Below are 24,132 nucleotides of genomic sequence, written 5' to 3'. Positions count from 1 at the left end.
ATAAAATACTATTAAATAACAAAAACTTCTTGTTACAAATAATAATAATTAATATTTATTGAGTTATAAACAAATGAGGTTTCAGTTAGGGTGGTGACACGCCGTTTTAAAAGTTTTTTTTCCAAATCACGCCCAGTCTGAACTTTCAAAGACACTGTGAAAGTAGTTCGGCCTATTTCATAACTTGTTTTAATTTGTTGATTCTGCTTAGAATGGATGTGCATCTGCCGTTACAAAAACATCACAAATTCTTTCAGCTCATAGTTTTTTTCTTTTACATTTTTGTGATAGCACTGTGATTTCTGGCGGATGTTTATTGGAGAGAATGAGGCGCGTCCTCAACGGGTCCGCCTCATTTCCGCGAATCGGTTCTTTTGAACTGTTCGTTTTAAAGAGTCGGTTTTGCATTCCCTTGCGTCATAGCGTAATTGCGTCACAGCGTCGTCTCCTGCTGACGTGCTGTACATTTTTTATATATATACTTTATTTTGTATTAACAATGCTTGAACACTAGCAGAAAGGCATTAATTCTTTTTAAATTTACACAAAGACTTAGATAATAATCAATTCACGCTTTCCATCCTCATTAATAATACAACATATATAAATAAATAAAAAACAAAAAAACAATGCTAAAGAAAACTAAGTAGGGGAGTTAAAGTTCTCAAAATATTAAACCAAAATCTTGTAATGATGAATATACATATCTTGCTTTTTGTCTTTTAATCTCTCATAATGTCTTCAAATATATCACAAATACTTCTTTAAACACCACATCTTGGAACGTGCTGTACATGTTCTGAAAACGTTTTTTTTTTTTTTCAATAAGGATATTTATGTGTGTTATTTTAGATTAGTTTCAGTCATTATTAAGTGTAAAAATCAAACTTATTTATTAAAAAAAACATCTATGGAAAAAGACCACTTGAAAATGTCTGTTTTAAGCTGTATTTATCTGTGGGTTGTGAAGTTCATTTTTGTTTTAATCTGTAAAGGTAACTGATATTGATAACAATTGTCATTTACCATGTTCTTAGAAATATTGCAGTAAAAATGTTTAATGTTTACCAATAAATAACTCTGTTATTCTGCCATATACTCACTTTGTTTTACTTTTCCAAGGTATAAACACTGTTTAAAAATAAATACAAGCACAGAGGGTCTGTGTAACCTTTCAGTTAAATCATGCAAAAATGACAAATTTGTCATTTTAAATTGGGAAAATGTTGACAGAATAAAACAAAAGTTACGGTTTTTATTATTTATTTAACACTTTTTATTTTTACATGTTACAAACACATCAAACTCCCCTTGTAGAAATAATAATAAATAAATAAATGAAAATAATAATAAAATAAAACCAAATTATGTCTACATTTATGCAACACTCTCAGTGTTAAAAACAAAAGTGATGTATTATTGTCCAGAGCTAGCAAGGGTGATCAGTTTAGCTCTAGCTGGACAGTTTTAATAGCAGAAAAAAAGGGACTTCCAAATTTGTTCTGTTGTCTTTGATGGGAGTCTCTTCTCTAGTTTCAAGAATTTCGTTTTTCTCAAACATAATTATTAATCATAAATCCAGGGAAGTGATTTTTAGGTGGTGTTTTAATTGCTAGCTTTAATCTGATTTTTATGTTTTAAAATAATCTATTTACCAATTTATATAGCAGCCTGTTGACAAAATTGTTATACAATAAAGTATTCTACTATTATTATTCATGATTTTTTTTTTTTTTATGGTTTTAATTTTTGTGTGTGTGTTTGAATTGAGCATGTCCGAAACAGAAGGTTCAAAAATGACTCGAGAACTACCGATTCAACTGATTCTCAAAAAAGAATCGACTCAGAGGAGCCGTTGACGCCAGTGTGCGAGAGCTCCGCTGCGGGGCCGCTGCTTCTGCTTCTGTCTGGGGCCGATATGCAGAGGCGGGCCGGGGGAAAGACACACCAGAAGGGAAGGCGATGCAGGATTCCGAGACAGAGTGTATGAGTTGATCATCTAAGAGAGAGAAAACCCGGTGACTAACGTACATCCGTCGCATATTAAAGCAGGAAAGGGCCGTTTGTGTGCGAGTTCAGCCTCGCTCTCCTCCTGAAGCACTAGCCAGCTAAAGCTAGTCATGTAGCGCTCCATTCACACGGACGCCAAACATGGACACGACTACACACAATACTTGTGTTTTATACCGCCTGTGTGGCTAACAAACTCTTTGACGAACGGATCCCGATGGAGATAGAGTGCAGATGGAGGGGCGTTGTGGATTTAGCTAGATATTCACCCAGAAAAAGCAGTATCCTCTGTTGAATCTCTGCTTTGATTTCCTCGAACCCGTGAAAAGTGCTCCTCTGGTGTTGTTTTGATCATTAAAGGCCTCGATAAGACGTGCTGTGGTATTTTTATGTTTTTATGGCCGGTGTTGAGCAGATAAAGTTAGCTGTAGCTTAAGCGTGGATCAGACCAAATGAAGGAGTACAAGGTGGTTGTGCTGGGCAGCGGCGGCGTGGGCAAGTCCGCACTCACGGTCCAGTTTGTGACCGGGACATTCATCGAGAAATACGACCCGACCATCGAGGACTTCTATAGGAAGGAGATTGAGGTGGATTCGTCCCCCTCCGTGCTGGAGATACTGGACACCGCCGGGACCGAGCAGTTTGCATCCATGCGAGATCTGTACATTAAAAACGGGCAAGGCTTCATTTTAGTCTACAGCCTTGTCAATCAGCAGTCATTTCAGGTGAGTAACACTGTGTTAGTACAGCTAATGGGCCCTTGAGGTTTAGATTAGGCCATTATTATACATTTTATTGCCGTAATAGCACAGTTGGGGCTAGATGATAGCTCTAGCAAGAGAACTTCTGTGATTCAGAGTTCACCAAACACTTGAGATGTAAGTTACTGTAGCTGACATCAAATCATAAATTGTGCATTTCAAAGTAGTTCAGGGCTTATATGCAACAGGTTACAGATGCACTATTCTCAACCTTGGTGATCTCACACACCACTCTTTATAGTTTTGTGTGTTTTCTCATTAATTATTCAACTTTTCTATCTTACAAAGCAGGTACGTTGTTCACATGAGGGGCATAAATAATTTATTTGAGGGGAGAAAAGAGCCAAGCAAAACATTGGATGGGATCCTGATACAAATATGTTTTCCACTATTAACCAGACAGTTTGAAGGCAGAGATGCTCAATTTGTTTGTACAACTAGTAAAGTAGCATTAAATGAAAGGAAAGAAAAAATGTCTTCCAGTGAAAATTACAAACCGCTCAAGTCACCAGTGGCATTTTCAATTATAAAAATGAAAACCTTTTCAGCATTTTGTCCTCTCATTTACATAACAACTGCATTGACACTTAAAATGCTCGATTTAAACTTGGCAAATATGTTTTAAAGTGCAGCTTTTTGGTTGTTGTTTTTTTTAAATGTCCATATTTGGTGTAAACTACAAAATCGCACACATTTCACACATTCAACAGTAACTAAAACAACAATGGTGGACTACAGGACTGACAGATGTAGTTTGTGTTCTTTGCAAAGTGACAGCCATTTACTGGCCTCGCATGAACAATGCAGTGCTTTTGTCATTTATACAGATCTGTGGTAACCACAGGTGTTCCTGGAAGGCTGTGGCTTTGCACAGTTTTGCTTTTATGTAATGTAGTGTAGTGTGTATTTATATTGCGCATATATCGTGCATGGCCATACACCCAAAGTGCTTCACAATCTTGAAGGGGGTCTGTCCATACCAACACCAGTGAGCAGCATCCACTTGGATGATACGACGGCAGCCACAGGACAACTGTGCCAGTGTGCTCAACATACCCCAGCCAAAGGTGGGGTAGAGAGATGGTAATAGAGCCCATTTGGTGGATGGGGATGATTGGGAGGCCATGATGGGCAAGGGCCGATGGTGGGAATTTGGCTCGGACACAGGGGTTATACCCCTACTCTTTATGAGAAGTGCTATGAGATTTTTAATGACCACAGAGAGTCAGGACCACGGTTTACTCACTGACAGTATAGTGTCCCCTTCACTTTACTGGGGCGTTACGCTTCACACAGACTGTAGGTTGAGTTCCCCTGTTAGTCGCACTAACACCACTTCCAAAAGCAACCTATTTTTCCCATGTGGTCTCCCGTCCAGGCTCAGCCCTGCTGAAGTTCAGTAAGTAGCCAATCTTGGGCTGCAGGGTGATTATGGCTGTGCTGTAATTATGCACACCTTATCAAACTAATTAAGTAATTCAGGCTAGTTTGAAACCTACTGGAAGGTGTGTTGGAACTACACTCTGCTTGGCTGTGGCCCTTCAGGAACTTAGTTTGACACCCCTTGTGTAAAAGGATAGTTTTGACAATTGTGCCATATGTATGCAAAACTTTTCAAAAACATTTTTTTCACAGTCCCATACAAATACCCATAGACTGTTTACAACACTTCTGCAAGCTTCAATCCATATTTCTTCATTTTATTATTTTATTGCGAAATCTGCTCAGCAGTTGACACACTGAGGTGAAACAAGTCCATGCTAGTTTTAGGAATTTCAGTTCTTGCAGCTGTGGACAAATAAATATAACTAGACTAAATCATACAAATAAAAAGCTGCCAAAACATCCCTAACAGAAAGAATAAAGGAGTGCAAAATCCCACCTTCAGCTTTAAAGCCACTTATAAAAGCCCATATTCTTAACAAATGGCAAGCAGAAAGGGATCAGTGCTCAAAAAAAATAAATGTTTTGAAATCCAGTCTGAAATAAGATTTTTTTTTTTTTTTTTTTTTTAACTCAAGGCATGATGAGATTGCTTACAGAAGATGCTGAATCGGACACACAAGACTCACACTTGGACATTTAGTCAGAATAACCCCCAAAATGTCAATATTGCGACAGAAACCAAACATATTCTTGTGGAATGCCCTATTTTTAATGTTATCAGATGACCATTTTTATCTGGAGAGACTTGAAATAAAATCATTTTAAATGTGAATCCTTGTAAAGTTGTAAAATTATCAATGTTTTTGATTTTTATCTTGTATATTATTATTATTTATGTATTTTAATCTTGTGTATTTGTTGTTGTTGATGACATTTAATAATTAGAATATTTTTATATAGAAAAGTGATGTTTATAAAATGTGGAAAATTTGATCTTTTTTTTTTTTTTGCCATGACATTTGCCATTTTTAGCCATAGAAGCTGATACGGCAATAAATGTCTCTCTCTTATAAAAATAAAATTAATTTCAAAATTATATAATAATACGAGGTCCAGTAAATGAGACTAATCATTTAGATTTACTCAAAATTTGTTTAGCCATTTATAGCACCATAAACCAAATAACCACCATTGTACATTCTGTATCTTATTATTATAACCTTTATGTAAAAAATATCCAAGACTAATACATACTTGTATCTAAAACTAAATATATATTTTTTAAAATCATACTTAATGTTGTGCCAGATAACTAATAAAATCTAAAATTAAGCATTTAAAATTTCTTATTGTACCCATTATTTGGACAAAAATCATCACCTGAATGATGGCTAACACCTATCAAATCAGCTAGTCAGTATAAGAAATGTACATGGTTAACAAGAGGAGGGGCAAAAGTTATCATGTAAAATATCAAAACAAACAGTGAGCTGCTGATCTCAGACAGGGGCCAACTTAAATACTTTTCAACACCTCTCTAGTTCCTGACCTACATATATCCTTTTTAATACGTTACACTCAGATGCACAGCAAATAGCAGAAAATCTGTTGCTTCTTTAATTTACATTCATTTCACTGTGACTCTAACATCCAGTTTCACAGAAAAGGCTAAAGTCTAAACCCAGACTAAATTGCTGGTCTGAGCTGTTTCAACTAAAATAAACTTGAACTGAGAGATTTTACAACATTTTAGTGCCATTGTTTTATCTTAGGATGACTCCAGTAGTGTTTTGTTTCAAAGGCAGATATATAAAACAAATCTTGAATGTTCGTCTTGATCTATGGCCTAATCCTGGCTTAGTCTAAGCCCTGTCTGTGAAACCAGACCTAAGGGTGTTAAATAGCTGTACATTGACTTTTCATTTAGATATTTAGTTATCTTTATATAAATATAAAAACATATATTTTTGATAAGTCATGAACACACTCTTATCTCTGTGCGTCTGTAGGACATCAGACCAATGCGGGACCAGATTGTTCGCGTGAAACGCTTCGAGAAGGTGCCTCTGATCTTGGTGGGGAATAAAGTGGACCTGGAGTCTGAGCGGGAGGTTGCTGGTTCTGATGGTCGGGCTCTTGCACAGGAGTGGGGCTGCCCCTTCATAGAGACCTCGGCCAAGAGCAAGAGCATGGTGGATGAGCTGTTTGCTGAGATTGTAAGGCAGATGAACTACACCACTTTGCCCGAGAAGCAAGAGCAGTGCTGCACCGCCTGCGTCGTGCAGTGAGCATCCCGGCCTTACTTTCACTCCAGGTACCAGAGTTCAAAAGCAAATCAATCACGCTTTTTAGACTACTCACATTTCAGTCCTAAGACAAGAATGGGTGTTTTCAATAGTTTTAGGACAACTTTGATGAAAGATTTTGGTCTACTTTAAATGTTGAAAAGGTTGTTTTTACATGACGTCATTGATGACTCTCAACATTCAGATGGAGGGCAGGAAGTGATTCTTCTTCACAGGAATTGCTATCAGAACATCAAAATGTTTCTGTTGTATGTTGCTTATAATCGTTTAAATTGGCCAAAATAAGAAGTGTCGAATTGCTTTTATGGACTTCCAAAGTTTTTGGGAAAAGGGGAAGTTTAAGAATCTGGCTGAAAAAAAGAAGAAAAGGCAGTATTTTTTTTAATACATCCATGAGTACAAGCTTTTTTGAACATGATAATTCTTTTGACAGCACCAATAAAGATTATATACAGGGCTAGCTCTGTGTATAAATATGTTAACGTGTTGTATAAAAATCAAATACAAACACCACCACGCTTATACAAAATCCAGGAGAATATAAATAACGCACCCTGATATGTAATCGCTGCAATGAAATCTGTCTTGTTTTGCAATAATCCAAGTCTATACTGGCGTTTTGATGGAATAAACGACCGTAGTGTGAATATTGATGCGCAGCAGTGGTGAATGCTTGTTGATGGTAAGTTCATTGACAGAACATCGTCAGTACAGAACTAGACAGTTGTTATTGTGAAGGACTTCTTCCACCTTACAAAACTAAATAAATAATAATGTAGACTATGTGTCCATGCTTTTGTATGCTTTAATCTGTTATTTTGTGATACCTGGAAGATATCCGCATGGGGAAAACTATAGTAATTTATAATAAACTTGTTTTTGAAGCACATAATATAGTGTATAATGTGTACAACTCTTTGTTAATGAATGCTACCAAATACTGTAGTATGGTAACGTTAGTGTAAAGTCTGCTGCATTATGATGGTGTGTAAATATAGCGTTGAAAACTGAAGCCTATTCAATAATTTGTTTATCACTACAGTAGTGTTGTACAACTGCAACAATATAATTACTATGACAGTTTAATTTAAGTAAGTATCTATAGTATGCTTCCAAACACTAAAGTATTTACTATAGTATTTTTTCATGAAACGTAATAGTTTATACAGTATACACCGCCTTGATAGGCAAATATATTTGAGTTCAGTAGAAAACTCGGCCCTCGTCATGATATAAGAATCATGCCCAACATATGTGGTTATTTTCTATTTATATCCTCTTTAAATATGAGATAAATCACAAAGATACGGATTTTCCTCAATGTGTCCCACTCAGTTTTTTACTTCCTGTCCTCCATCTGAATTTTGCGCATGTTCAGCACCGCATGATTAAAAACAACCTATACTAATATTATTGTGATTTTTACTATTATCATTATTTAGAAAGAAAGCATTTGTTACTTTGAGCAATTTTAATTTTCTCTAGAATGATTTTAAAAGATTTGTTAAAAATTTTTTTGGCAAAACTCGTGTAGTAAATCCATTCAGAGAATCTGAGAAATTTCCTCTTTAATTCTTTTCATAGTCGTGTAAAATATCTGGAAAAACAATTATATTTAAAAATCATTATTTATATTTAAATCATGAGGACAGCAGTTCTACATTGACTCTAATTTTGTTACTGGAAGTCACCAAGAATGCTGAGTGTGTGAAGAATAAAACGGCTTCATCTTGCTGAGATTATTGCGATTAAGCGTGAAGAGCTGGTCTTTCTGAAGAAGCATGAGAACAGGGACAATCCTTGTAAAGTAAAAGGAAAACCGAACATCCTGCATGGAAAGTGGTGTCACAAAACAGGAAATGGCTTTCCGGGGAATTTTAGGATAACCCAGATGTGCCGTTTCACTGGTGTCTTTACGTAAACAATTTTATTTCCTGTCTCTTTCAGATGTTGTGCCAACTGAAAATGATCTTACTTGAAACGCCAAAGTCATCTACAGTTGAAGTCAGAATTATAAGACCCCCTTTAAAAAAATTCTCTTTCAAATATTTCTAAAATGATGTTTAACAGAGCAAGGAAATTTTCACAGTATTTCCTATAATATTTTTTCCTAAGAAAGTCTTATTTGTTTTATTTCAGCTAGAATAAAAGCAGTTTAAATTTTTTTTTAAACTACATCGTAAGGTCCATATTATTGGCCCCTTTAAGCAAATATTTTTTCGATAGTCTACAGAACAAACCATCGTTATACAATGATTTCTCTATTCTAACCTGCCTAATTAACCTAGTAAAGCCTTTAAATGTCACTTTAAGCTGTATAGAAGTGTCTTGAAAAATATCTAGTAAAATATTATTTACCTTCATCATGGAAAAGATACAATAAATCAGTTATTAGAAATGAGTTATTAAAACTATTATGTTAAGAAATGTGTTGGAAAAAAATCTTCTCTCAGTTAAACAAAAATTGGGGGAAAAAATAAACAGGGGTGCTAATAATTCTGACTTCCATTGTATATATAGTAAATGCCTAGTATCCACGATTTGCTCCTTTCTATCTTTCGTAGACACAAGATCCAGACGGCCACTCTCTTGACCCAGTTTCTGACCGTTTGACCCTCTGAGCCACACCTGTGCCACTGAGCCCCTTCAACTCTGACACTAAAGACATCTGGCCGAGGCTCGGCTTTGATGGCCGGACAAATCAGTCATCGCAGGGTCTTCAAAACTCAAATCCACCAGGGGTCTGGATTGTAGAGCACATATACTATATCTTCAAGTTATGTTTTGGTTACCTGGAAACAAGTCAAGTCTGCGAATTGGAGCACAGAAAACTTTTGGGAATGGGGATATCTGTGACAGGGCTATTAATAGCTATTTTTCTTAAATAGGGAAAAGGGTTATGACGAGCAGGTCAGCTCAGGGCTGTAATACCCCTGGAGATGCTCCGTTGCGAAAATGTTCCCTGTTATTTCTTTTAACATATTAAGTTTGATATCTAATTATTAAGCTGTAACAGCCATTATGCAGGTTGGTGACCTCAGTATCTAACATTTCTTTCTTTTTTCTTTTCTTTTTTTTTCTCCTCCCCTTTTTGATTTTTTTAACCACTGGTATGTATGCTTTCTCTCCTAATACTCTATTTATTAAAGTCTTTAATTACCAAGATAGGGAATTATTGCATTTTTATATTCTGTTGGCTGTTTTGGCTTTTTGTGACTACAGTATGCATTGTTTCTGAAGTACAGCATTGATGATGCCTTAAATGATTACAGTCTGAAACCCATGTTGTCAGTCTTTTTTTGTTATCTTGCAATGTTTTTTGAGAACAGTTTGTGCCCTGCGAGATATATATTATCTATTTAGCACACATTTCCAGAGCTGCTTCTGTCAAACTCATAATGGTTATAGTCTATCGATCGCTGTCATGTGAATGTAACTCTTAGCTCCTAATAGTCTTAAGCACATACATGTGTAAATGCCAAAGCTGGTCATCAATGACATTTTTGAGACATTTAAACTGAGACAACTAAGAACTCAAAATTGATGCATGCAGTAACTCACAATAGGCTTTTGATTATGACCTTTAAGTTGCCTGGAAATCCGCCATTATCAGACCCCAACAATCTGTCTTATTGTGGCAGAAATGAAATGTGAGGATCTCGTGATGAGCCTGAAGAAGGAGACTGTTTGCGTGTGGGTCTTTTCCAACTGCAACACATTTTGTGTTTGTCATGGACTAAATATTTAAGCCTAATGCAATCAGTTGTCATACATACTTGATATGGCTAAGAGAGGAATTTTTCAGTTAAATAATTAGATACAAAGACAATAACACAAACCACTAGGATTAGTCATGTAGCAGTCTATTAAGATTGCAGACGACTATAATATCTACCCAAACAGTTGCAACTTGGTGTGTGGAGATGGAAAAACCTGCAGGAATGCTGACCATCTGCAGGGCTTGGTCAGGTTTCTGACAGGGATTTGACAGAAGCACTTTTAAGTCATAGGCCTGTGTCTGTATCATGTGTCTGCCTTTAGGAGTCCTTTCTACATGTCTTTTGATGACCCTGTCAGAGTTCACCATGCAGGCTGCCATAAATTTAGAGAATATATTACAGTTTCTTTTACAATTGCTTTGCTACAAATTTTAGAATCTTGTCGTTTTTCAAAACCAAACAGTCTCTACTTTGTGTTCAAAACTCTGCATGTTGCATTAATTTCTTTAAAGAAGTCTTGCATTAGCAGGATCATTGGTTCACATAATCCTTTTATCATATAAATACTACAGATACATTACTTTAGATCACCAGCACAAAACATGCACATCATTTCAATAATTCAATATTGCTGTTTAAAATATATGATGCAGGTTTCATTATGGTTTATACATAAAGGTAAAGGAAATAGGGTTATTCATTCAATCATATTGTAGGTTTACTGTAAAAAAGAAAATAGTAAAAGTTAACAAAAGTGTTTCTCACTTCATGTTCCCATATTATATGGCAACATCAAAATAAAAAACACTGTTTACATTCTTTCAATCATATGTGAGTATGTGTGTGTTCATATACAGCCATATATGGACACACAAAAATATAGGTAATATATTTGTAGGTAAAATCTCATCTAATTTCAGTCCCTTTATCTGGGGGCCTAATCACGGGGGCAGCAGTCTTAGAAGTCATTCCCAGGCCAGTCTAGAGACATAGTCCCTCCAGGGTGTCCTGGGTCTTCCACAAGGCCTCCTCCTGGTGGGACATGTCTAGAACACCTAGCGTCCAGGAGGCATCCAAAACAGATACCTGAGCCACCTCAGCTGACTTCTCTCAATGTGGAGAAGCAGCGGCTCTACTCCAAGCTCCTCCCTGGTGACAGAGCTCCTACCCCAATTTATAAGGGTCCACCCGCTTGTATCCGAGATCTTGTCCTTTCACTGATGACCCAAAGCTCATGACCATAGGTGAGAGAGAGTAGGAACGTAGGTTGACCAGTGAATTGAAAGCCTTGCCTTTCGGCTCAGCTCCTTTACCACAACAGACCGGTACATCGACCGCATTACAGCTGCGAGCTGCACCGATTACCCTGTCAATCTCGCATTCCGTCCTTTCCTCATTCGTGAACAAAATCCCAAAATACTTGAACTCCTCCACCTGGGGTAAGGACTTTCCTCCAGCCTAAGATTGCAAACCACCTTTTCCTGGTGGAGCACCGTGTCCTCGGACTTTGATGTGCTGATTTTCATCCCAGCCGTGTCACACTCGGCAGCAAACAGCCCCAGTGTATGCTAAAGGTCCATATTCGATGAAGCCAGTAGAACAACATCGTCTGCGAAAAACAGGAAATCCTGTGGTCCCCAAACTGGACCCCTCCAGCCCAAGGCTGTGCTTTGAAATTCTGCATTGTGGAACAAGTGGTGATCGAAGGTTTGGACCATGACAACCCAATCATCGGGCACAGAACCTGACTCTTGGGAAATGGAATGTAGGTCAAATATATAACATAATATTTAATATATTTACGTAGCATATTTTGAACTTTCTTGCATACAGTAATGTCAAGTATGTAAACATTGTAAAAAGTGGTACATGGACCAAAGAAACCATATATATGGAATAAGGATGAAATCTATAATGTAGTCCAGTTGGGTCATCTTCTGTGGTAACTGATGTCATTTGTTCTATCCTGAAACTTTGATCATCTAAACTTGTAATATTGTACATCAGTTTCCATAAAGCTATGCATCCAGAGTAATGCAACAGTTGTTAATTATTTTGAGCGCTTGTATCAGTGGATTGTTACATCACGTTAATTAAATGAATTTGCAGATATTTTAAATGTAATGTTTAAGTTTCATTTTGAAATGGGATCAATTTGATGTTAAGAGAAAAAACACCAAAAATGGTCCATACACCAATCAAGTATTACAACTGTTTATTGCTGGTACACACAGCTGATATTAATTATCGCAATAATAGTCAAGAAAAATAATACTCATGAGCATCATTAATCAAAGTTGCATAAAGATCGCATAAAAGACTTATAGTGCGAAATAAAGATGAGTCAATGACAACATGAATAAAAGATAATGAAAGAGAGCTTTCAGTGCAGTCACATTGGAAAACCAACAAGTGTGTCTGAGAATGCTGGGCGCTTGACTTATCCAAGTTTGAGGTTTGATTATTATTCCTTTATGATTATTTGTTCATTCATTTTTTTCGGCTTAGTCCCTTTATTATTCAGGGGTCGCCAAAGTGGTATGAACCACCATCCTATACTGCATATGGTTTACGCATCAGATGCCTTTCCAGCTGATACCCAAAACCAGAAAACACGTACACTCTTACATTCATACTAATACACTACAGCCAATTAAGCTTATTCAATTTATCCATAGCGCATGTCTTTGGAGGAAACCCATGCAAACACAGGGAGAACATGCAAACTCCACACAGAAATGCCAACTGACCCAGCCAGAGCTCGAACCATCGTTCTACCACTGTGCTGCCCTCAGCATGATTATTATAGTCTATATTCTCCCTCCTGAAATTTGGAGAAAGTTAACTTTATGAGACTCTTCTCTGGTCATTTGGTCATGCTTCAGGGTCAATATTTTACCTCCTGAAATTTAGAGAAAGGTTTAACCTTAACCTTAAGTTAACCTTAAGGTCATGAGACCCTTCTTTGGTCATTTGTTTGTTTGTTGAGCGAAACAGAAGAAAAACAAACAAACAAAACGTCTTACAGATACGTCAAATTTATAATTTATAAATACATTTCAATAATAATTTGAGAAACTTATTGTCATTTTCTACTGCAGGAAAATGACAATAACTACTAATAATCTACTGCAGGATAACAAATTGGTTTAACAAAGTTTTTTTAGTAATAATGTTGTAGCACATTGCTTAGGTATATTTTGTGCTTTGTAATATGTATATGCTTCTTTTTTCATGAATCAGAATATAATTTTAATGTTTTTATAAAGTGTAATGTAAGATGTGAATATGACATTTAATTAATTATTGTTCTTAAATTTCTGTATACATAGAAAAGTTCATTTTAGTCACAAATATATATTTGAAAAGACAAGCAAATGACTTTAAATATGCCTCCATGTTGTGTTAAAATCGGTTAAAATCATACACACGACTATCAGTTCCGGCTGGACTTTTATTTTGAAGAGTGACCTGTTAAGAGATTCTTCATGTTTATGTTTTCTTCACAGTTTCACTTTTCACGCTTGTTAAATTTAGTAAATCTAAATCTGTCACCCTGAAACTGTCGAAATGAAAACCGTTTTTGTGACCGTAGGGACAACAAGTTTTGATGACCTGATAGACACCGTGACTTCCGATGAATCCGTGAAGGTAACGTTTATAATATTCATTGTGAAAACTGCAAAGGAAAAACAGACTTGCACAAATACGTATCGAATTCAGAAATAAGCCGTGCTGTGTTAAATTAAATATGGGTTTATCCTGACTCGCTTTAACGAGTGGTTTCATGTTTCTGGATTAGGCATTAATTCAGCGCGGGTTCACAGGCGTGAATCTTCAGGTTGGCAGAGGTTCAGTTGTTCCTGATCCAGAAAGCTGTCCAGGACTTAAACTTCAAGTGTTTCGGTTCAAAGACTCAATCGCCGAGGACATGAGACACTCAGACCTGGTCATCAGTCACGCCGGTGGGTTAAACCTCACAGACAAAATTAAAATGCATTTAAAAATGGTGCAGGAAAATTAATAAAACACCATCAGATAAGTAGTTCATTAAATTTTTTCGAATGTGAATCCCAGAAATTTTAAATGCAATGTTTTACTGCAAAATGTGTTTATGAATGATTTAAAATTATTATAAAGTATGTGATATTGGACAAGAAAATGCTTACATATAGTGTCAATAGTCCAAAAATGTTATTTATGTTTAACATTAAAATGTAAATACATAAAGACACATGTGACCATTTAGCACAAAAATTTAAAAGGCACATATTATACCTCTTTTTCAAGAATTAAGATACGTTTTTTGTGTGTGTCTGTAAGGTTTCAGCTCAAAACACCCATCAGATTATTTATTATACCTTTAAGAATATTGGCAATTTCTGCTCTAAACACTGCAGCTGTTTTTGTTGCCTGTGTCTTTAATGCTAGTTCTCCCCCCCCCCCAAATGCCTGTCGGAGTGTACCTCAATCTCCGCCTCAACTGTGTCAGATAAATAGCACAGTGACAGACATGAAGAAAGCAGATCTCATGTAACGTTTGCAAGAAATATTAAGAGTAAGAATGATTATTTGATGTATTTGTTGTGGAGTTAATTCAAACCTTTCTTCGATGAGTCACACACAATATCATTTTAAGTTCATGCACACAAACACGCGCCCATTTAACTTTGCACTGTTTTTGCATGGCAAATGTGACAGGGTACACGTTAATATCCACTGCTGTATGGATATTCGTTATGTTACTGCACAAAATAAACCTGATTTATCGTCCATAAACCAGGATTGAAGTGTCTTCATTTATAATGGGCTCTATTCACAGCTACAGTTTTAAAGCCAATGATAAATGCATGATAAATTAAGCATTTATTTAGTTGTTTAAGCGTAAAACGATATGAAAGACTGTTGTAACCACTAGCGCCATTAGTAGCAACAAACTAGTGCAGAAATCCAGTTGAATGTACTGGGGTATCATAAACTGTCATATTTTAAAGACATGACAGGGGTAATAGGATTTAATGCAGTGCTTCTTGTCCGATCTGAAACCCACTTCATATCGTATATCTAACAGGCAATGAAAATTGCTGATTTTTAGGGAAATCAGATCTTAAACGTGACTATTTTGTAATGGAAAGACACCCTTGGGCTGCCTGGCTAAAACTCCTATGTCACGTTGCAGTAGACCTCAAAATGGTAGGGATTTGGATCCTATTTTAACGTCAGGATATTAAAAAAAAAGAGACTTATTGTGTTTCTATCACTCCAATATGACTGTGGACACACTATACCTGCACACAGTTCTGTCCAAACAGCTTCCAAAAGATGATTTTCATCATAGGTGCCCTTTAAGTTGTACTAGTATATTTTGACAATGGCTAAAAAAAACTTTTTAATTAATTTTTTTATGTCAAAGATCATTAAAATATTAAGTAAAGATCATGCTCAGTTAATATATATTTGTTTTTGTTTTTTTACTATAAATATATCAGAAGTTTGGTTTTGATAAGTAATATGTCTTGCTAAGCACATCGTTTAGACTATTTTAAAGGGATTTTCTCAGTATTTAGATTGTTCTGAACCCCCAGACTGCAGATTTTCACTACCCAAATATACCATTCTAGCAAACCATAAATCAGTGGAAATCATATTTATTTAGCTTTCATGAAATGTATACATCTCAAAGTTTGACACTTATGACTAGTTTTGTGGTCCAGTTTCACATATATCATTGATGATGTCATTAGGCTACACCTTGCTTGCACTATGATGGACCCACATTTTTCCTCATTTCCAACTTAATTCTTTGTAGCACAGATTCGCATTTCCTTTTATTGTGGCCATGCTGACACGATAGTGAGATGATTTGTTGGCTGTATATCTTTCTAGTCTACTATTGCGCTATTGCAGGTGTGTCTTCTGGTTGTTTGAGCCTCATTTACCTTTTTATGTTGGCCCTGCTCTATTGGCCTCACTAAGAGGTTTCACTCACAAAAGAGCTGCTCACATTTTCTATTATCTGTCCAAAAGACAGATCAGCAGGTCAGCTGTTTCTGAACTATTCTGTCTGGCACCAGCAGCAATGTTACATTTAAAGTCAAATAAATCACCTTTCTTCTTGAGATGTTTGATTTAAACTTCAGTAGATTATCTTAACTACGTCTACATTGCTAGATAGAGTTGCTGATGTTTGTGTTAACAAACGTAATAAACTGATTGGTTGCTTAAGATGTCAGTCAGCTGGGCAGTTCTTAATCAATGAAAGCTACCAAAAGAAAGCTGCTGCAAGATTTCCCTGTAGAAGACTAAAAACAATCTGAACATAAACATCTAACAGGTAAACCAGTATTAGTAATCATTTTTACCTCCTAAATGGATAGTTCACCCACAAATGAAAATGTTTTAATATTTGCTTGGCCTCAAGTGTTCTTTTGTGTTTAACAGAAGTAAGAAACACGAAGACATTTTGAAGAATGTTAAAAACCAATAACCATTGACTTACTATGTATAAATACTATTAATGTCAGTGGTTACTTCTTTCGTATTCAACTTGACCAATGAAATATGTGAGTAAATGATGAAGAAATGTTCAGTTTTGGGTGACTGTCCCTTTAAAATCTATTCTTTCCCTTCAGGAGCAGGAAGCTGTTTGGAAGCACTCGGAGCAAATAAACCTCTCCTCGTGGTGGTCAATGATAAATTAATGGACAATCATCAGCTGGAGCTTGCAAGGCAACTGCAGGCCGATTCACATCTCATCTACTGCACGTGCAGGTTTGTTTTATAGGCCTAATGAGAACTCCTCATTCCCTTTCTCAGCCATTTTGATCAGTAATTATGGTCACATTTGATGTGCTCACTGCAAATGTTCATGTGTTTTTAACTCCTCATCACAGTACCCTGCCTCAGACGTTGAGGGAAATGGATCTGACAACTTTGAGACCTTTTGCGCCTGGTGAACCGCAGAACTTTGCCAAGTTTTTAGATAAAGCCGTCGGACTTGTTTGAACCCTGTCAGATTTTGGACTGTGGGTGAACTTTTTAATGGGACTATTTGTGCTGGATTGTCAAGAACCCAATATATCCACTACAACGGGTATAAGAAAATTCTTCAGAAACAATTAAGCTGCTCTAGTTGTTATGCAATGCTGTCTTGCTTTTGACACGTTATTTGTGTTAAAATGTGAAAAGTGCATACTAAGATATTATTTTAATTATGTATTATTATTAATAATAATGTCAAATTACAGATTACAGTGCTAATTAAATATTTTCTACAATTTATTGAATCTGGTTTTCCCTCACAAATGAAAAGGTCAAGTTGTGCATATATACACTATATTTATATAGAGCCGGAAGTTGTCAAGGAAACCCGTTGTGATGAACATCCTGTGTAGTTTCAGACCACAGTCATTTGTCACTCAGACGCTCAGAAGAGAGCATGACTTACATTCACACATCCAGACTGTATTTTAGGCTGCTGTTTTTAATTTTGTGCTTTCAGCAATGCAGTTCTGCTGCTGCTCTGAGTAAGTATATAATTATACACACCATCGCTCTAAACCGTGTTTCTGTGGTTAATGGGGTTATTATAATATTATGCAAACATTTTAGGATTCACCTCAAGATTGGGATTGCAGTTTTCATCTTAAAAAATGCTGTTTATGAATTCCAATTTTATGTTGGAAGTTTTCTAAAACACAAATTGTTTGAAAGATAAATTCAGTTAGTTTAATTGGGGATTTCCAGGGTTTTTTCTCTATTGAATGACATTTGTTTGTGTTGGTTGGTTATGATGATTCACTTGAGGTTTGCGATCCTGACTCTGATTAGCATTCTCTCGATGCGTGTTACAGGAAACTGTTCAGAAATTAAAAGTAATAACTTGTAGACACGTTGTGAATTGTAAGATGATTAACTTGGCATGTTGCCCTGTGTAGGTGTGCAGTGTAAAATCATCAACGTGGACTATGTGGAGTGCATCTGGCAACGGAACTTGTCCACAATGAACTACACCTTCAGCAGTATGTGAGTCCCCATCAACCATTTCTCTCACATTCCTTTATGCATTTGTCTCAGTTAATTATGATGGATATCCTTATGGGTTGAAATGTTGTGCCCTTTACATTAAAGTTGATTTTAAAGCAGCTGTACTTTATTTTAAAGAAAAGTATCAGTGATATAGACTTTATGAGCTCAATTTTGCTATAAAGCAGCTGTAGCTAGACGATAGTGTCCCTATCCAGTTTATTTATTAGAAAACAAGTACAAGTGTTATCAGTTTGATGTTATTACCCTCAGGCCATGCAAGATATAGGTCTTTCAATCTTCTGTAGAATAGTAAAGATTTTTAGCCGTCCTTTAATGTACATATATTTGAGGTCAGTGGTTTCATCAAGAATGGTTTAAAAAGCATATGCATGCAAATGCATAGTTACTACTCATGGCTCCCTTTAACTATTTTGATCCTAAACTAAACAAGCCAATGGGGACTGTGGCAAAAACTCCAATAGGTTGCAGAAATGGAAAATCATATTAAGAAATCAAGCTTACACAGAAGACCAGTTCTCTTCTAGCTCAAATGAATGATGTGATAAGTGAGTAATAATATACACAATCTGTTCTTCTTCTTTTGTCAGGTTTGCGAATGATGGCTTAGATAGAGGTTGCCCGAAATACATATTGGAGCAAAATTACACTGGCTGCAGGATTCCTCTCAAAGACCAAAATCTTAGGTTTAACAAGTTTATTGTTACTATATACACTGAAGGAAAGCACACTATTTCAAAAACTTTTGATTCCCTCGAAAGAAATGGTAAGAACTGATTTACAGTGTTTTAAAAAATAACATGTAGAGTAACATATTCGTGTTACTCTACATGATTGTTCAGACGTTTGGGATCAGTAAAATTATCTCTTAAATTGATACTTATGTTCTTCAGGGATGCATAACAAAAAAGTGCTCACCAAAGTGACAATTCAGTCATCTTTGCTCGATTCAGAATGTTGGGTGAGCAGATGTTGAGTGCAGAAGCAAAAGTATCTCAAATTTTATTCAAAATAGTTCATTAAATCGGTTTTAAAATAAGATGTTTACAGTACAACAAACAAAATATTTCTTTTTTTTTTCTTTTGAACTGAAAAAGCAAGTCCTCCATATGATTATGATCAAGGATTAAGACTCAACAAAATATTTAACAGCATCAACCTTTTTAAACATGGATAATATAAAAAAAATTTGAGCAGCAAAATTGATAGTTTTTAAATACATTACAAAAAAGGGATATTTTACATTGTATTATTTTTTTACAATATTACTAATTGCATGCTTTTGCAAATAAAAGCTTTCTTGGTGAATAAAAGACACTTTTTAGACAATAAAAAGTCTTAACAACATTTTTTATTCGACAGCAGCGGTTTATTATTATCAGTAGTAGCAGCAGCACAGTGATCATTTTACATACTTTCATACATGATTGTATTAATATTTAATCCATTACATTTTACCCCTTCACAATACACAACTGAATAAATGTAATATAAAGTGCAAAAAATTGCATAGTAATGTGTCATAAACATCCCTCACCTCTCACAGTACCACAATAAAAAACCCAGCATTGACAGCAGAACGACTGACAGAATAGCATACAACCAGCCTGGTCTGCTGCTGTTCCCTACGTAACAGATTAGCATGATTGAAAATACTAAGACAACAAATAAAAACAAATGTATCCACATGACTGTGGTTTTCCAATACCCCTTAACTTGCCACAATGTTATTCTTTTCAGTCAGCATTATTATTTATTTGATAAGTGACCATGTAGTATTTAATCATCCCATGGTCCTCATCACCCCATTACAATCATGTATTATCATGTATTATAATATTTTTATACCACAGAGCTGTTAAATGCACTATATTAATTGGCTGAATACTATTATAGGATGTGCAATTATTTTCCGATAATATGAGTCAGCTTTTTCAAATTACTTTGCCGCTAACAACAGCCAAAAATGAAAACAAATTCAAGGGGGGATTCAAGGGTATTCAAGGATTGTTGTCCGTTAAAGGATTTTTTAATCCTTTAAATTTCCTGTGAAATAATAAAAAATTTGTTTGTTATTATTTATTTATTTGTATTTTTTTACTTAATGCTTCAGTTTCTTATTGAATCTTAAATTCTCTCTCATCTGACATGTCCCACCCTTCAAATGATATTGGCTGTTTTTTTTAAAGGGGAGGAGCTGCTATATGTCTTGCCCTGTCTTCATGTTTCAGTCAAATCACTTCACGGGACCTTTAAATTGAAAGGCATTTTAAATCCTTTGACAAGTGGCAAGCTGCTGTTTATCCTGCTTATTCTGTGGATGTATGCCAAGTTATAGATGAGTTAAAACAAATTTTGTTCTTGCAATGCACTTTTTTACCAATTTTTTGCCAGTTTTGACATGTTAGATTATCAAATCTGTGTTTTTTAATGACACAGGCATATCTAATAGCTCATAATAATGTATTCCCTACCATAGAGTAACAGCTAATAATGCACACACCAGGCTATAATCAAATATGCCTCCCTTAATGTGTCTGTTATTAATTATCAGACACAAATCAGCCTCTTTTGTGCATCATATTTTGTTTAGTGCTGCTAAACCCACCATATAACCTCTCAGTGATGTGGAACGAGCACAGCGACACACTTTCACTATACTGGAACAGCAGTGCACCTCTCCGTAAAACCTGCATCGTCTATATGGTGCGCAACCAGAAAGACCCAAGCCAGGTGGGACAATAGATAAAACATGATCATTTTATAACCCTCTTGCATTTACACTACTGACTGTCTGTATCTCTCCTTTTCTCCCAGTCTTTAAATGTGACGGACACGTCATACAGTGTGTCTCCAGTCTCTCAGAACAAACTCTATGTTTTTCAAGTCCGGAGCACAGTCGCTGATTCCTGCGGTTCTTCCGATTTTTGGAGTGACTGGAGCGACCCAGTGGAGTGGAGTGGCACAGGTACTATTGGAAAACCACAGTCATGTGGATACATTTGTTTTTATTTGTTGTCTTAGTATTTTCAATCATGCTAATCTGTTACGTAGGGAACAGCAGCAGACCAGGCTGGTTGTATGCTATTCTGTCAGTCGTTCTGCTGTCAATGCTGGGTTTTTTATTGTGGTACTGTGAGAGGTGAGGGATGTTTATGACACATTACTATGCAATTTTTTGCACTTTATATTACATTTATTCAGTTGTGTATTGTGAAATGTAAGAGAAGTTTCTAATTAATCTTATTTACTAATTAAAATTGTCAGAGCATATGGCTTATGCTAAATTAAAAAAAATACTTTATGATTTGGATTATTTGAAATTTAAGAAAACAATTATTGTATAAATAATTATTGTAGTTATTAATGCCAGATGAAATCAAGAATGATTTCCGATTATTATCAATGTTTAAAACTGTTGAGCTGCATTTCCTTGAAAACAAGAAATTAACGCTGAGAGAATTCGTTAAATTGATCAAAACTGCCAGTAAATACATTTTAAATATTACAAAAAGATTTGTAACCCTGCCTTTTTCCATTTTATGTTTATCAAATAATCCTGAAAAAGGATAAACTTAAGTGTTTTAAAGCTTTTTGTGCCATGTTTTCAGACAGCACAATAGTTTACTTCAGAATTAAGAAATGAATAATTGTTGCAATAAGTGTTACTTTCCATCATATCAATTGAAACGTTTGTTTTTCTTACCAGTTGTCGTTCTCTGGATGATAGAATTTCTATTTGAAATTGCAAAGAAATGTTATCAGACATATAATTAAATAAATTCTAAAGTTTGAGAGTTAAGTAAATAAAAAGTTATTTAGGTTGCTTAAGTTATGCTGTCTCATTACTGTACAAATATATATGAAACGTAATGTAATTTCTTCATAAACAGGAAAAAGATCCTCTCTCTTCCAGTTGTGCCTGACCCTAGCATAAACCTACAGGATTTATTTCATAAGCATGATGGAAATGTTGAGGTATCTGCTCTATTAAGTCTCTGTGCTGTATTTATTTGGTCAATGTGAGCTTTTCAGACTTGTAACCTCTCAGCCTGTTCTCAGAGCTGGATCCACATCTCCAAAGAGCTGAAGGAAGCCTTTCAGCCGGACTACACCGAGCCGTCCTGTGATGTATGTGAAGTTTTGCCCTCTTGCGACACCATTTCCAAACCTGAGGCCTGTCCTGAATCTAAGGCCTCGTCAGATCCCGAGGCCTGTCCTCAAACCGAAATCTGTTCCCAACCTGAGACCTGTTCCCAGCTCAAGGCCTGTCCCGAGCCCGAGGCCTGTCCCGAGCCCGAGGCCTGTCCCGAACCCGAGGCCTGTCCCGAACCCGAGGCCTGTCCCGAAGCGGAGATCTGTCCTGCTCCTCAGACTGACAGCTCTGATAAAGAAAACACTGAAGAGCCGCAGAGCTCATAAAACAGTTTGTCTATATACCATCCTCATCTCATCCATACTGTACAAGTTTTGTTTTGCACGTTTTAGCATTGTTTTAAATCTTGCACAGAGATTATGTAGAGGAAGAAAGGGTTATAAAATTTCAGTACAATAATTGGTTCAATCTTTTAGGGCAGGGGTGCCCAATCTCAGTCCTGTAGGGCCAGTGTCTTGCAGATTTTAGCTCTAACTTGCCTCAACACAGCTGCACGGATGTTTCTAGAAAGCTTAGTAATAGCTTGATTAGCTAGCCCAGGTGAGTCTGATTGGGGTTGTAACTAAACTTTGCAGGACGTGGTCCCTCAAGGACCAAGTTTGGGCACCTGTTTTAGGGTATATGCTCACCTTTATTTAATCAAAAATACAGTAATATTGTAAATGTTGTTTTGACTGCTTTCTGTTTAAAATGCAGTTCATATTTTATGATTTTTTTATAATGGCAAAGCTGAATGTCACATGACTGATCCCACAGTTATCTCTATAATATGCTGATTATTATTATCAGAGTTGAGATCAGTTGTGCCGTTTAATTCAATTGTATTTATTTCTTAGTGAAAATTGTTAGTTAATTTTTAAATAATATAATTACATAATCTTACCGCTTGTTTTTGAAAACTAGAATGGGATATTAAGCAGCGCCAGTTTTTTTTAACACTGATGGTGAACAAAATAAAAATTTACTTCATTAAAAGTTTCCATGATTTTCTACAAAAAAAACAAAAAAAAAAAAACTTTTTTGTACAAGACCTAAAACATGCACACTGAAAAAAAATATTCAAAGATGATTCCTTGGATTTGTTATATTTTTCAAGTCAAGTAGTTGTAAACAATTCATTTGGGCTGAATTAAAACAAACAAATTAAGTTGAACATTACTAAATTTAATTAGTTTGTTTAAATTCAACATAATTTTTTTGCAAAAACATTGCAGGCATAATTTTTTTTTTCAGTGCATCTTGATTTCTTACTGTTATTTTATAAGTACCAGAAATCAAATGCATGATCAGTAGCTTTTAATATGAAGAAATATAACACACTTTTGCGCCTCACAGCAAGAAGGTCGCTGGTTCGAGCCTAGGCTGGATGAGTTGGCATTTCTGTGTAGAGTTTGCATGTTCTCCCCGTGTTGGTGTAGGTTTCCTTCAGGTGTTCCGGTTTCCCCCACAGTCCAAATACATGCACTATAGGTAAATTAGGTAGGCTAAATTGTCTGTAGTGTATGTGTGTAATTGAGAGTGTATGGATGTATCCCAGTGATGGGTTGCAGCTGGAAGGGCATCTGCTGCGTTAAACATATGCTGGATAAGTTGGCGGTTCATTCTGCTGTGGTGACCCCTGATTAAAAAAGGGACTAACTAGAAAATAAAATAACTGAACCTTCTTTCAAAACTTTATTTTTCATAACTTTTATTTATTTGTCATTTTTTTCAGTATTTCGATTTCTTTCTTAATGTGAACTTGATGC

At 35.8% G+C, this 24,132-nt stretch overlaps 3 protein-coding genes across 5 annotated transcripts; all 3 read left to right on the top strand.

Annotated features, from left to right (window-relative positions):
* The first annotated feature begins 2,426 nt into the window (after positions 1–2,426).
* rap2c (RAP2C, member of RAS oncogene family) lies at positions 2,427–9,742 on the top strand. The gene is given in 3 exon segments (NM_001007055.1): positions 2,427–2,735; positions 6,167–6,471; positions 9,028–9,742. Coding segments are annotated over 2 exon segments (552 nt in total). The 5' UTR covers positions 2,427–2,462; the 3' UTR covers positions 6,446–6,471; positions 9,028–9,742.
* A 3,920-nt stretch (positions 9,743–13,662) lies between these two features.
* On the top strand, positions 13,663–17,463 carry zgc:92907. Its single transcript, NM_001002460.2, has 4 exons — positions 13,663–13,833; positions 13,985–14,147; positions 16,815–16,953; positions 17,076–17,463. The coding sequence occupies exons 1-4, from the start codon at positions 13,753–13,755 to the stop codon at positions 17,185–17,187; spliced, it is 495 nt and encodes a 164-aa protein (NP_001002460.2). The 5' UTR covers positions 13,663–13,752; the 3' UTR covers positions 17,188–17,463.
* Positions 17,464–17,591: 128 nt separating this feature from the next.
* On the top strand, positions 17,592–23,359 carry il2rgb (interleukin 2 receptor, gamma b). 3 transcript variants are annotated; one of them, XM_009291083.5, is made up of 8 exons: positions 17,592–17,708; positions 18,120–18,207; positions 18,819–18,994; positions 20,822–20,961; positions 21,046–21,196; positions 21,283–21,370; positions 22,122–22,206; positions 22,291–23,359. In XM_009291083.5, exons 1-8 carry the CDS (start codon positions 17,621–17,623, stop codon positions 22,648–22,650), a joined length of 1,176 nt encoding a protein of 391 aa, XP_009289358.1. In that variant the 5' UTR covers positions 17,592–17,620; the 3' UTR covers positions 22,651–23,359. The 3 variants fall into 3 exon arrangements, with proteins under 3 accessions (XP_009289358.1, XP_073777166.1, NP_001116522.1); XM_073921065.1 differs by having other exon boundaries at positions 17,611–17,708; positions 18,819–18,914; NM_001123050.1 differs by having other exon boundaries at positions 17,621–17,690; positions 22,291–22,650.
* Positions 23,360–24,132: the final 773 nt, after the last annotated feature.

Source organism: Danio rerio, chromosome 14 (genome assembly GCF_049306965.1).
Source record: "Danio rerio strain Tuebingen ecotype United States chromosome 14, GRCz12tu, whole genome shotgun sequence".
NCBI lineage: Eukaryota > Metazoa > Chordata > Actinopteri > Cypriniformes > Danionidae > Danio > Danio rerio.
Note: the sequence above shows the minus strand (reverse complement) of the source record. Positions and strands in the feature narration are given on the sequence as shown.

Coding starts and splice junctions, on each gene's coding strand:
- zgc:92907 (NM_001002460.2), top strand. CDS start 13,753: ATGAAAACCGTTTTTGTGACCGTAGGGACAACAAGTTTTGATGACCTG. Junction 13,834..13,984: donor CTTCCGATGAATCCGTGAAG/GTAACGTTTATA, acceptor TTTCTGGATTAG/GCATTAATTCAGCGCGGGTT. Junction 16,954..17,075: donor CTCATCTACTGCACGTGCAG/GTTTGTTTTATA, acceptor TCCTCATCACAG/TACCCTGCCTCAGACGTTGA.
- il2rgb (XM_009291083.5), top strand. CDS start 17,621: ATGACTTACATTCACACATCCAGACTGTATTTTAGGCTGCTGTTTTTA. Junction 18,208..18,818: donor AACTACACCTTCAGCAGTAT/GTGAGTCCCCAT, acceptor TTCTTTTGTCAG/GTTTGCGAATGATGGCTTAG. Junction 18,995..20,821: donor TGATTCCCTCGAAAGAAATG/GTAAGAACTGAT, acceptor TATTTTGTTTAG/TGCTGCTAAACCCACCATAT.